Source organism: Molothrus aeneus, chromosome 5 (genome assembly GCF_037042795.1).
Source record: "Molothrus aeneus isolate 106 chromosome 5, BPBGC_Maene_1.0, whole genome shotgun sequence".
NCBI classification, from domain to species: domain Eukaryota; kingdom Metazoa; phylum Chordata; class Aves; order Passeriformes; family Icteridae; genus Molothrus; species Molothrus aeneus.
Genome location: NC_089650.1, coordinates 3,330,001 through 3,343,446, shown reverse-complemented (window position 1 = coordinate 3,343,446; position 13,446 = coordinate 3,330,001). Strand labels below are relative to the sequence as shown.

General features: G+C 39.5%; 1 protein-coding gene across 7 annotated transcripts in view; it reads right to left on the bottom strand.

Moving 5' to 3' along the window:
• Positions 1-304: 304 nt before the first annotated feature.
• LMO3 (LIM domain only 3) overlaps positions 305-13,446 on the bottom strand; it is a 60,861-nt gene continuing 47,719 nt past the window's right edge. For all 7 annotated transcript variants that reach the window (XM_066550531.1, XM_066550524.1, XM_066550526.1 and 4 more), the window contains 2 exons: positions 13,406-13,446; positions 305-4,717 (listed from right to left, as the gene is read on the bottom strand). The exon at positions 13,406-13,446 is cut by the window's right edge and continues 85 nt beyond it. In XM_066550531.1, the coding sequence (XP_066406628.1) occupies positions 4,612-4,717; positions 13,406-13,446 (147 nt within the window). In that variant the 3' untranslated portion in view covers positions 305-4,611. The remainder of the gene's footprint in view (positions 4,718-13,405) is intronic.

The window sequence follows — 13,446 nt, the reverse complement described above, 5'->3', positions numbered from 1 at the left end:
AGTATTAAAATCACTTCCTTTATAATACTTCTATCAGCCACAATTGGCAGCTTTTAGAAAGGTGCCTACACAAAGGATTTTTACTGGGAGCATGTTTGTGCTAATGGCCTATTACCTTGCACATATTGTATTTTGGTTTCCTTTTGCAAGGTACTGAGCAGTAAACAGGTTTGGACTGCATCATTGGCCTGAAGTAGGAGGAATGTGTTAAGTGAATATGTAATTGGCTTTTTTTTATCTAAAGTGGTATTTAAAGGAATAAAAACACTGTTCTTATATACAGTACACACTTTGCTTTGTATAGTTTGACTTGTTAAAGCTTTTGCTTTATTGAAACCACAACATCTCCAATGCCATAGGAGTTTTTATTCATTGAACAACAAATGGCTAAATTGATAATTTAGTCTGACAACAGCAGCACAGTGGAAGCTTTCAGAAAAATCAGCTAAATGTATAAAATTATACCCAGCAATCACTACAGACCTTCATTTTTGACAAGATTTGTTCTAGGTACAGATGACTGTAAACTACCTACTGCTGAGAAAATTATAAGAAGCTGCTGCATATTACGTTGAAAAAAGCCTTTAAAGTACTTTAAAATCTATACAGTCGAAACCTTGCCACAGTCCCTGTTTGTTTCTTTTTCCCAGTCTCCCTTCTCACTGACCACTTTTCAATTTATCTTCCCTAAGTCATTTTATGTGTAGGCAATTAGGAACATTTGAGGGATTGCTGGATGATTTTCCTTTATTTACATTATGTGAGCAAAAAATTTGAACATTTTGGGAGGATAGGAAAACATGAAAGTGTGCTTAAAATAAAACCACCAAACAACCCAGAAGATAGAAAACCACAGTCATGAAATAGATCAACTTTTAGCCCTGGTCACTGTTTCTGCCAGATCCAGACTGTCTTGATCCATCACCAGTTGTGGCAGATAACAGACACAGCAGGTTACAGTTGTCAGAAGAGCTTTTTACAGTTTAAAATCAAAGTTTGATAATTTTTAGTTTTCCACACAGCTCAAAACCAGCCATCCAAGTAGATTATAGTAGATTAAAAAAAAATTATTGATGCTATTATTAGTTTTGTCTGGCTAAACTTCACCATGTGTGCAGATAAAGATGGGAGGCACAAGTGGAAGCATTCCTGCCTGGCAAATACACTGAGTAAGGGTCACTGTCAGAGTGGCTTGGTGGATGCAGACAGCTTGCTGACACACACAGTGATGGAGAAGGAGAACCAAGGCAGATAACAAAACGCAACCCAAAGGAATGGTCTAGACCTCTGTCAAAATGATCACTAAAGTGGCCTGGCAGATAATTCTCTCCACTATTGACTTTTGATGATATACTTTATTGGAGTTGTGAATGTTTCCATTAAATATTTCAACTCTCAGCCATTATTTTAACAACCAGGCAAGAAGGAAGTTCGAAATACAGGAAAATGGATAATTGATCTTTGACCTACATCAAATCTAAATTTATTCTGTATCCTTTACATACAAAATTTAGATATGTATGTGAATAAGATAGATGAGCATAAAGTGCTCAAAGCAATGCCATACCATTGTGCACTGCAAACATACCCATATTTCTTTATCCTTGCATCAATTAAGATTGATAGAATGGTGAGACTATTTTTTTTTTTCTCTCCCTAGCAGGACCACCTTCCTTTTCCACATTTTGAGCCTAGGTCACAAAATGCACATATGAGCAATGTAGCATGTAGTAGCGAGCCACTCTTTTCCCATTCCCCTCTCTTCATTTGCTCCATAAAGAGCTGAGCAGTGGCACTTTGTGGGAATGAGAGATTCCTTGAGCTTTTACAGCACTGTTAGTGTTTAGTTGCCATCATCCCCAGCCATGCCTTCCTCAGGCTGAGCTGGTGTTGGTGCTTTCCTGCCTCAGATCTGTGGTTGCCTCCTGGGAATGCTCTGCTCCTCCCAGGGTGTCCCTACCCTGCTTGTGACATTCTTGGTTTTCTGAAGAGCCAAAAATGCTTTACAAAAGCACTGTTTCCATTAGCCCCATGGAACAGACAGGGACAACTGAGGCACAGAGAAGTTGAATGACTTGCCCAAGCTCACAAGGGAGTCAAAGACAGAGTCAAGGACCTTTCTTTCTCATTTCTGAACCAGGGATTTCTATCTGCTCTGCAGCCTACTACTGGAAAGCAGAAGAGAGATCTTCCCCAATTCTAATGGAAAGATCCCAGAGGAGCTGGAGGAGAAAATTGAAATTGGGCTCAAAACAAGATAATATGATCCTTCCCTTTCTGTCCATCCTGACCTTCATGGAAAGGACAGCTTGTTTATTGCTCTGAAGTGGGTCTGTAAGAGCCTAATGGTACCTCTGACACCAACTGCTTCGTTATCCCAAAGACATTAAGGGACTGGGGAAGGGAGTGCAAGAGACACTTGTGCTCAAGGTTAGGAAGGAAGATAGTCCACAAAAGAGGGCTAAATTTAATTTGAAAAACTATGTGGAGCTATTTCTTCTAATTAACAAGAACAGCCTGAGGAGTTGTTGCATTTCTTTCTGGTCCTGTATGAGTCAGAGTCAAGTTTTGTGAGCCATGCCTATTTTCAAAAGGGTTCACAGCCAGGAAAAAAAACCACACTGTAACAACAGTCATTAAAACTAAATATCTATTTCTAAGTCAAGCCACTGTGCAGTGTGCTCTTACCATACACTTAAGGAATTTCCCCACAGCATGACAAAGTTTCTTTGACCATCCCCAGCAAAAACATGCTGAAACTGCAACAGGACAGGAAGAGCAGGGAAGGACAGCAGTCAACTTGAGCAGAGTCATGGGTTCATACTCAAAATAAAAACAAGAGCTTAGCTTCATAAAAACACAGGGTATATAGTGGGTTTCTTGTTGGCTTTTTTCTTCCCTTCTTAATACTGTTTTGTTTGCTTGTTTTTAATACAGGTTGTTTTCCCAGTGAGCTAGATTACAGTGGCAAACAGACAAGACATAAATATGCATTGAACAACTTTTTAAACATTCATCCTGCTTTCCTTTGCCAAACACCTGTAAGCTCTGTCAGGGGCGTGAGCACTTAGGGACATCCTGCTGATGCAATAGCTTCATGGCTTTAAAAACAGAGGCCCACCTCTTCTAGAAAAAGAACTGATTGCCAACAGGAGCTGTCAGCAGCGATTCCACCTCTGTCAAAAGGATTTTAATTGCCAGTATTGATGGGACAAACCTGTAGGATGTTGGCATGGGCAGCAAGGTACCTGTGCAGTCGAGTGTGGTAGCTCTCGCTCGCTATTGCAAAGTTTTGTCCCATCCATATCAGCATTTAAATTACCTTCAGCATTCACCGAGGTGGGTAATTAGCAACCAGTCACTCTCCCAGTGTCAGCTCAGGGTCGTTTCCTTAATGTAAATAGGACCCTCAGAGGGGGCTGTTTACAGTGCCTTCTACTTTCACTTTTTATTTTTTTCCAGGGTTTGTTGAGGACGAAGCCCCAGAAAACATATTAGGGTTAAGCCCTGATTAAAAAAAAAAAAAAAAAATTAAAAAAAAAAAGGGAAAGAGAGAGAGGGAGATGAGGGAGAAAGAGACCCCTCGAATTTTAAGACTTCTTTAAAATGCATATAAAGAAAAATCTTCTCCCTTTCCTCCCCCCCACCCCCAAATTAATGATTTCAGAAAAATAACATATATATTTTTATATATATATGTATATATATATATAAAATAAGATACCCAGAGGCACTGGTTTGCATTAGGGCTTAATTTTTTCCAGCTAAATTAAAAATCAAATCCAGGCATTTGGAATGCCTAAGGGGCACAAAAGCAGCACCCAAAATCATTAACTTTTGCACCTTTTATAATATAGCTCAAACCAGTCAGATTTGCTTTTCAAAATTTTGTAGTAAAATAAAAGTGCTCTTTGAGGAAAATCCATGCAATTAAACAGCAGATGCTTAACCCCTGAAAAATAGAGGCTTATAAGAGAAGTGCTGATAGACCCTTAACCATAGCATCATTAGCAGCAGGTGCTGCTAGTTATTAGTTTTCTAAATAGTTTTAATGTAAACAGTATTCTTAAGCTCTAAGTGTAGCATAATGGTTGGGATTTGCTCTTTAATGCTTTTTACTAGAAAGATACAGCTCATTTAAAATAGCTGGTAGATACAGAAAGCATAAATATACAGTAAGTTTAGACACTGATTGTACTAAATGCAACAATACAAAGAAGCAAACAGGAACACAAATGGTAACACAATAAAACTGTATTACATTTGTGCTTCAAATATTACAATACATTATGTACAATAGTCCAAAATAAACATCTCATGCCAAATGACACAAAAAGAAACAAAAAAAAAAACCCCAAACAAACGGAAAATCCCAAGAGCAAGCAGAAAGAATCCAGCTGTATATACAGTACCTTTTTTAATTAACATTCAACTCTGAACTGGAGCAATTTTCACTACATACAGATGCAGTCCGCCTTTTATTTCACGCAACCATTCTGTCTCCCTAAATCTATGCTATTCAGTAGGTTCCTGTGTCATTTCTTATATACATGTTGAGCAAAAAAGATAAAAGAAAGTAGTGCTTTTTATTCTTAATGATGTGGCATCCGATCAGCGGACCTGGGGTGCATAACCTTCTTTCATTAAACCCTCCTCATAGTCTGTCTGGCACAGAATCATGTTGTTCTTCAGGAAAAATTTGTCTCCAACACAAAATCTGAAATTGAAATAACAAAGAGAAAAGAAAAAGAGAGTTTGAGGGTGAATGGTGGGTATGGTCTTACAGGTTGAGGGCTGTAGAGCAAGTGCTGGCTGGACTGCACCCAGATGTGCATGTGGGAAAGGCCAGCAGAGGAATTGCCCTGGTGCCACAATTAATCCTGTGCTTTCAACAAAATCTAGTGCATTCAGGCACTTTTGCTTGCCCAGCCAAAGACCTCATTCAAAGCCCACTGTGGGCTGTGGGAGTCCTGGATCAGGTCACTGGCACACAGCTAAAAACACAATACATATCCCAGGCTGCTAAGCTGAGTGAAAAGTAAATGTCCTGCAAACCAGAAGGAAGACAAAATACAGCAAAGCATGCAGTAGAAAGCTTGTCTGAGATATCTTGTATTTGTCTTGTGTCCTAGTAAGAATTTCTTGTTATGTTCCAGTTGGATATTTCACGAGATTTGATTTTAGTTGGTGATTCTGAGAACTGCTTTAGCACACACAACTTGCTGTAAAGTATATGTAAACCAGAGACACGCAGGCATGCAGAAAAAAACCCACCATTTTTCCTTTTTTTCCTGTAGGAGTTGATTATAAATTTAGTTACTCAGCTAACTACTCTCTCATGGTATCAGTGCACCTACACTGTTACAGTATTACCTGCATCAGAATGATCTGATTGCTGCAAAACACCACTGAGAGATTGCATTTGCTTCTCTCTGATGAGCAGGACAATCACATAATGCTAATGCTCCTGGCTGGCTGACTTCAAACTTTGAGTAAAGTAGGATTTCCCAGCTAAAAATATATGCTTGAATTTAAGAAGGCTCTTCCCTGACACACCCTGCAGTCCTTCTTCCCCTTGACAAAGCCACTCTTCTGGAAGATGCTTAGGGAGAAGTGAATGGGGCCAGTGCAGAAAAAAAGTTTCCCTAGTGACTGCCCTGGCAGGGTTACATGGCTTTGTTTGTAGTGAACTCTCCAGCTATGAAATATATTGGGAGGCACTGCTTGCCTTATTCCAATTAAAATGAAAGAAAGTAACCTAAATGAACCCCCTAACACTGATGTGAATAAATGAAACCAGCTAATTATGGATCTCAGTGCATGAAGTATTGTTTAATGTGTAAGGGATTATAATGTCCTTTTTTTAAATAATTTCCAAATGGTGACATCTTGGACACAATTAGGGTCAGATATAAATGCTTGTGTTGTTTACGGTAGATTTAACAGCAGAGCAGCTCCGGGAATAGCTGGATATGTATTTAATTGTAACAATTTAACCTTCAAATAGCGGTGCCTGCTGCAGTTGACCCAGTAAAACTCCATAAATGACACAGGCTGACCCCTGATAGTGGTCTGTCTTTATCAGATAGTCAATTTCTAATGATGTTCGAGCAGAAATCTTGGTGAATTGTTACAGATTAAATTGTGTATGGAAAGCAGTCCTTTAATGTTTTGTGAAGTTGGAGGTTTAAATGAGTAGCAGTTGGACTGATTTACATTTGTGAAGATTGGAATGCTAGACAAACAGTGAACCCATTTATTTTCCAACTGGGTAGCTTTGGAAATTTATCCTTATGCTAGCTAAATAGATAGAGGGAAAATAGTGTAATAAAAAAGTGGATTGAAAAGAATTAGCTCTGCTCTTAAAGGAAAATTGGTTTGTTTATTTGTGGACTCTTTTTTTTTTCTGTGGGATTACTGCCTGCTGCTGATGATGATTGAAAATAGAGATTATGGGAGGATCCTGAAATCTTTAAGTTATTTATGGTCAACACTCTTTTACAGAATGTAGAAGTTCCTATTATTCTTCCCACCCCAATCCTGATATACTAGGCTACTGACAACACAAAATGATTTTGAATAGCTATGTTGAAATACAGAATTCATACATAAAAGTTGTTCTTTGGTGTTTTTTCCTAGTTTCCATCTTTTGTATTTTTGTCCATTGACAGCAATGCTGGTAAAAATTCTTTTGTGCACCTTACAAGATTAGGTAAAAGAGTTGTAACCAGTGCCAACATGTAACACTCGTTTTTCCTGAAGAAGTCACATTTAAAATCAACAAAAAACAAAGAAAATCCACCAGTGCATCAGTGGGAGATGAAACCACCTCTGCACCCAGCAGAAAACACTGAACTGAGAATGTTGTTCAGCTTTGTGTATTCCTTTTGTTTCAGGGTAAGACAGAGCCCAGCAAACTAATTTTTTTAAAGCATTTAGTAAATGAAAAATGCACTGCTGAAGTGCAATTCACTTGCATGGCAATATTTAGCACGTGTGGCTCTGTGCAACATCGTTTGCATCAAGACCCTGGCTGAAGGATTTTTGTTTCCCAGCCCTCAGAGCAGCGACACAGTTTGAATTAAACTGCAGGGGCTACCCGGGAGTGTCAGGATGCCTTTCCCAATAAAAAGTGTCAATGCCTTTTGCTTTAGCAATGTTGATATGAGGAGCCAGAAGTGCTCTACCTGTGTGTGCTGGCATGTGACAGCTTTATGCACGAGTGGCCTCAAACACACACAGTTCTCCTTGTGCTCCAAGTGTGCAGCTGTCCTGTGGACAGGCTGCCAGTGACCTGTCTGTCCGATAACCTGTGGGATGGGGTCTGCCTGCACGGGAAGGCATCCTCTGGATGGTCCCCTGTGCCTTGGAGGAAGCCTGTTGCTAGTGATGCTTATGGTTCAAATTCTGCAGCTGTTTTGATATTACACAAGCTCGGTGACAAGCATATTTGGCTTGTGCGGGCCCCTGGGTGTTAAATGTGTGAAGTGTGCACTCATTAGGTGACAAAGAGGTAAACACCAGGTGAAAAACCTATAATCCTGGCATGCTGGCTCCCAGGTGCAATGGGACAGGGCATGTAAGCAGATGAAGTATGAGGAATTCTGGCCATTCACACTTTCAACATTATTTGACTCTCAAAACAGGATTTAGCCTCTCCTGAAGTGAAAGATCTGTAACCACTTCAGATTGTGTTTGCACACTGCAAAATTTAAACCTGGCTCAGCTTTAAAATGGGAGGGTAAATTGAAGCCTAACCTCCCACTAAGGTTGAGATTTTTTTATGGAATTGGCACAGGATGTAAATCAGGGCACAATTTGGGCACACACATTAAATGGAGTGGAGGAGCATGTTAAGATGCCACTGTGCTAGGAGTACATAATTAGGCAAGATTATTACTCTTCTAGCAGGCAGATGGTAGTCTTCAGCCTTCCCTAAAACCCTCACCCAATTTTTTTAATACGCATGCAAGATGAAGAGGAAAGAATATACAATAGGCTGCATTAACATGCCAGATTGGACTGAGCACCATAAATTGATAATAGAACTTTTGACACGACTGTGACATTAGTAGAATGACCATTATAATTATCCTACATCCTAGAGCCCCTGTAATATTTTACTCTGGCAAAAGGAAGGCCATTTATATTACAAAATGACCTCTGTTATCACCTTGTTTGGAAGGGAAGGTGTGCCTACACTAATCACAAGAAGAATAAAACTTCTCTTTTGAGAAGTAGCTCTTTCATTGTTCAGAACAGATATTTAAGGAGATCTCACTGCTGTCTATCATCTTTTCTGATGCACAGGACATGTGTCAAGGTACTGAAGACTACTTAAGAAAACAAGAGAAATATTGCTCTGAAGGAAGATGGCTTCATGTGTGCCTCCTCTGGTAATGCCATATCTTTGTGGCTGTAGAAAGAAACAAAATCTGGAAGCATTTACTTGATTTCCTGAGGATTAAGACAATTCAGACTTACCACACCCACACCCTTCCCCTCTGCTTTTTGCAATCAGTGAGTAACTTGGGCTCTGCTTTTCCCCTTTCCTCTCTTTTTAAATGTTGAGCTTTCAGTAGAACTCACATTAACGTTCACCTATGTGCATCACTAAGAGAACAAAGCCACTCTTTTACACCACAGATCATCAGTCCACACCTGTGGCTTATTAATTCTGGGGTTCTGTCAAAATGTCCATTTCAAAGGCTGGAAAGTGGGAGCTGTGCCTGAGATTGCACATTTTTACCAGAATACACAGACACAGAATCCCAGTTCAACCTCAAATGGCAAACCACAACTCAGTGGGCTTTTCATGCAGTGTTTTATAAAAACGTGGGTATGGACAATATGTTAATTTGTATTCTAAATTTTGAGACATACAATGAAGATAAGCAGTACTCAGACCTTCAGAATTTATAAAATGACCACTCATGCAAAAATCTAATATTGGTGTTTGAAATAAGGATGTCCCTGGCATTGTATTCCCTCTCCCGTGCTTGACAGAGAACAAAGGCAGCATTGTGTGGGCATTTTACACTTTATATTGGGGGTAAGTGTTTACAGCTACATCAGGACAGCAATTTCAATGAGTATGTAACCATTTTTACTCCAGTGTCTATTAAAATAAAGGCAATTGCAGATAGAAGGGTAGAACAGGCAATTTAAACACCTCTCAGCGATAGCAGATGGGGGTTTTAAGCCCTACTCTGAGCTGACTTCATACGGCAGAGAGAAAAAAATCGCAGGAGTAGGGAACAAGGTGCTAAAGACGCCGGCAGAGTGAGAGGAAGGACACACAAACTCGGGGAAGTGGGAAAGCCGGAGGCAGGCTGACATCATCTCTGCAGTCAAAAGTGTCAAAAGTGTCATAGGCACAGCTGAGCCCACTTGCAAGATTTTCCACTCCGTTTTGTTAGTCACACACATGCAGCCTGACAAAGTGTGAAAGGCAGTGTCTGTTTACAAGTTTATTTTTCCAGTGGTTTCCTTCCCCCACCCTTCCACCTTTAAATTTTCAGCAGAAATGAGGTATATTGAGGTTACTGTCAACGTGGGGTGAAGGGCTTCTGAGGAGAAGTTAAATATGTTTACAGAGAAGAAAGGGGAGCACTCTCACACCATTAAGCTGACTGTCACTAAGCTCTGCAGGTACTTAGGCGATGGAAAAACTTCAAATTAGGAGTAAGCTGGACAGAGACATGAGAGATAAGAGGATGCTAAAACCTTTAGGCTAGGAGCAGAGCTTAATATTCACAAAATTGCTACAGCTTTAAGCATCAGTATCAAGAAAAATGTGGGGGAAATATCTCAGAAACTGTCTGGCTGGAGCAATTAGATCCTGGAGCTGAATAGCTTTATGAAAGGGAAAATAGGAGACAGTGCCTGTTTGACACCAGGGGACCAGGCTTAGTGGCTCAGGAGCTGCGTCCCCAGTGTGTCTTTCTGGAGTACAGGGTGTGAGACAATGCCTTTTTCTCCTCACTCTGAAAAAGTCACATTCAGGAGGCCAATAAAGGGACTGGCAATGTTGTGAGTTAGTTCAGAGCTGGAGTTCATGGCCTGAACAAAAGTCCCCTCAAGTGAAGGCAGCCTAATTACCATCCACGCCGAGGCTTGCACTGGATGGTGAGTTGTAGACACTCAGAAATAATAAAGCAAACAGTGAAGTTGTCTATAAAAGCAGAAAAATCACTGAATCATCACAAAGAGCACTAGGCAAAAAAGGGCAGGCATCTCTCTGGGCCAGGACCAACCCTTTAAAGGGTAGGAAAGTGAGGGTCATGCAATAGCAGGACCAAAGGATGAGGTGCCCCAAGGAGCAGTGAGATGTGTGCTACTATAAATATTATTTGGCTTGAAAAGCAGAAGGAGATGGAAGGAGCAAGGACCCAGAACATCAGAAAAAAAATTCAGAGTTGACAAAGTAGTGCAATCTGAAGAAACAGTTCTGTATTCTCATGAACATTGTATGCATTCTGTTAGGAAAAAGCCTGAATGGCAGATGGTAACTGAAAATGAAACGTGGAATCAAACAGAGAGCATTACATACTCTGCAAAACTAGTGTAGAGAAGGACCCAAAGGTTTTAAAATTTAATGGGGGAAGAAAATGTGAAATTGGGGAATAAGGCTAAACAAGTTCTGCAATAGGTGGTAAGCCTTGAAACACCTATTGGTGATTTTTGGATATATTTGATTTGTTTGCAAAAAAAAAATATTCTCTTCAATAAATAAATTACATATTGGTGGAGTTAGTGGCTGGAGCGAAACGAAAAAGCAAACCTAAAACCTTTCAATAACATTATGTTGTATACAAAGGGGCAACAGAAACTTTAAAAAGTTAAACTGAAGTCTTATAAACACATCCTTACACAGAATCTGCTGTGTGGTTTTGATTAGCTTGAGGGAAGGAAGAGAAAATGATCCTAAAGGACAACAGAAACTATTAATGAAATGGTGAGTGACAAGATTTTTCTGTTTAAAAGAGAACAGAAAAAGGTTTCATAGCAGATCTGAAAACCCCCAAGCTGCTGATGGGCCAGGTGTCTAACAATGTGGAGGTTTATTGTTATTCAAGTAACAAAAACCAGAAGATTTGAAGTATTGTTGAGAGAATGCAGTCAGTGGGATGCTTTGCCATAGGAACCACTGAAGAGTTATGCTGGAGCATCCATGAAATAGGATTTTTTGTAAAAAACAACAAAATTGATTCTTCAGAGGGCCACTAGTCCCAAATTGTGAGGAAGAAATGAACCCTACAAGCAGTCTGCTTTATTAGGCTCCATGAGAGCTATTGCAATGGAATCAGGATTAGGGTCACTTTTGAGAATTTATGAAATTCTTTGAAACTCCTGGAACCACTCCCTGTTTTCACTAGATGAACTAAACTGTATTTCAGGTAAATCCATTCTTTTGTTCTCAGTCTAAGACACCTGTAAGACTATTTCAGTAACCCTTTACCCAAAATACATGCAAAGTAAAAATCAAATAAAAGATTAGATTGAAGTCTCAGGAATAAAAAGGCTGAGAATTATTAAATAACCCAGTTAAGCTCCATTTCAGAAGCATCTAACAGCACTTTTCCAGGGGGATCAGCAGCCCCAGGGAACACCACAATGTGTGTTAGCTGCAAAGTGAAATTGCACATTAGTTTGCAGTTGTAATGATAAAAGAGGAATATTAAAAATATGCCTAACAGCTGTGGGGGGGGGGGTTTGTTGGTTTTTTTTTTTTTTTTTCTTTTTTTGGGTGGTGGAGGGTGGAGGGAATAAAAAGTTCACTTCCTCAGATCCAAGAGTGCTAACTATGATGAAAATCTTTTGCACTCCAGCTAACAAACATTGTCTGCTTTGCTTGACTGATGAAGATTAGCTGACTTCTTACATTAAAGAAGTTTGTCTTGTATGGGCTGAAGTGACAAGACAATAACTAAGTGCTAATTGTGCATAACCAACACTAAAGATATGCAGCCCCATTATGGCGTGTAATAAATGAAGCGAACAACAGAAATATATTAGGGGCTTTAATAATGATACCAGAAGTGTGGTTTGGAAAAAAACAGGATGTGAAGGGTTTAGGAAACAAAACCCAGGACACTCTGTGTGTGTGTGTCTCTTAAATGGGTACTGTGGGAGCCTCTGCCTGCCTTGCTCAGCTTCTCAGTTATGTGGCAAGACAAAATTGATATAGGACTTTAAATAGCATTAGAACCTATAATTACTTTGCATTATTATATAGTTTAAGCAGTGGTTATTACTTGCCTGGTATTTTAATTTCCCATGCAACATGATGAAAAAGGTCAATTTGGCTTTTTTTAAAGAGCATAATTGTAGTGTGCTACACTTATTAGCAGCTGTACATTTTATGGTTCTTTAGGGATGTTTGATTTTTAAATGACTACAGTGTTAAAAAATAATACACTGTAGGACAAGGTGAGTTAGGAAAGCTTATTTAGAGCTGTGTCTTGCTTTGTCATGTCAGACTATTATCTTCCTAATTTTTCCTTGCTTCCCTAAAAATGTATATCGTGCGTTTCTTCCCAGCTGAAGAAAGGAAAAAAAAAAGGAATGCTATAAAATGCTAAATAGGATAATGTAATAACTGAAAACTAACTGAAAATAATAGGGACATTAAGGAGTGGTCATAATTGGCTCTCTCACTTCCTAGACCTCATAGAGGTCTCTGGCAAAGCTGCTTTCAGCTCTGGTGGAGTCAGAAATGGAGCTCCCGGTGAAATCTCCAGCTCCACTCGGAGTGTAGCTGGTATAAACTTGGCTCTATTCACCTCTGAGAAAATCAGATGTTACAATTTTACCATTTTTGACATTCGCTTTCCAACTGTGCCATATGGGTGATGCTTCAGAACAGGGTGTCAGGTTTGGATTCTTGGGATTTTTATAACCTACGGTTTGGATATGGAAATAAAAATAGGACTGTAAGAGGGCCAATGCTGCTACAGAGGAAATGGTGGGAACAACATCTTTTAAATTTAAATGATTACAGTTCTGGCAACAGGAAGAAACAATGTGTACTTTAAAAGAAATACATGTGATAAAAATGAAGAATTAAAGTGAAATTAATGCAATAATGACAAATGGTACTGTTATGCTCTTCTGCAGAAAAGGATCTCAAAGACCTTTATAAATATTAATTAATTAAACCTGACAGACAGCCTTTTGAAGGAGAGGAAGTAACATTATTCTTTTTTATTGATGTGGGACTTGAGGCACAAAAAGTTTTCTGGCCAAGGTCATGAAAGATGTTCTGTATTAGTCCCAGGAACAGCATCCAGGTCTTACTCTCCATCTTGGGGTTCTGCTGCTGGAAAGTGTTTCCTCTTTGGAATGTATGCCCACACCAGTGCTAGCACTCAGCTTATAGAGCAGACCCAAGAAATTCTCTTACCTCTGATTACAAAGCTGGCATGCAAAACAGTCCAGGTGATA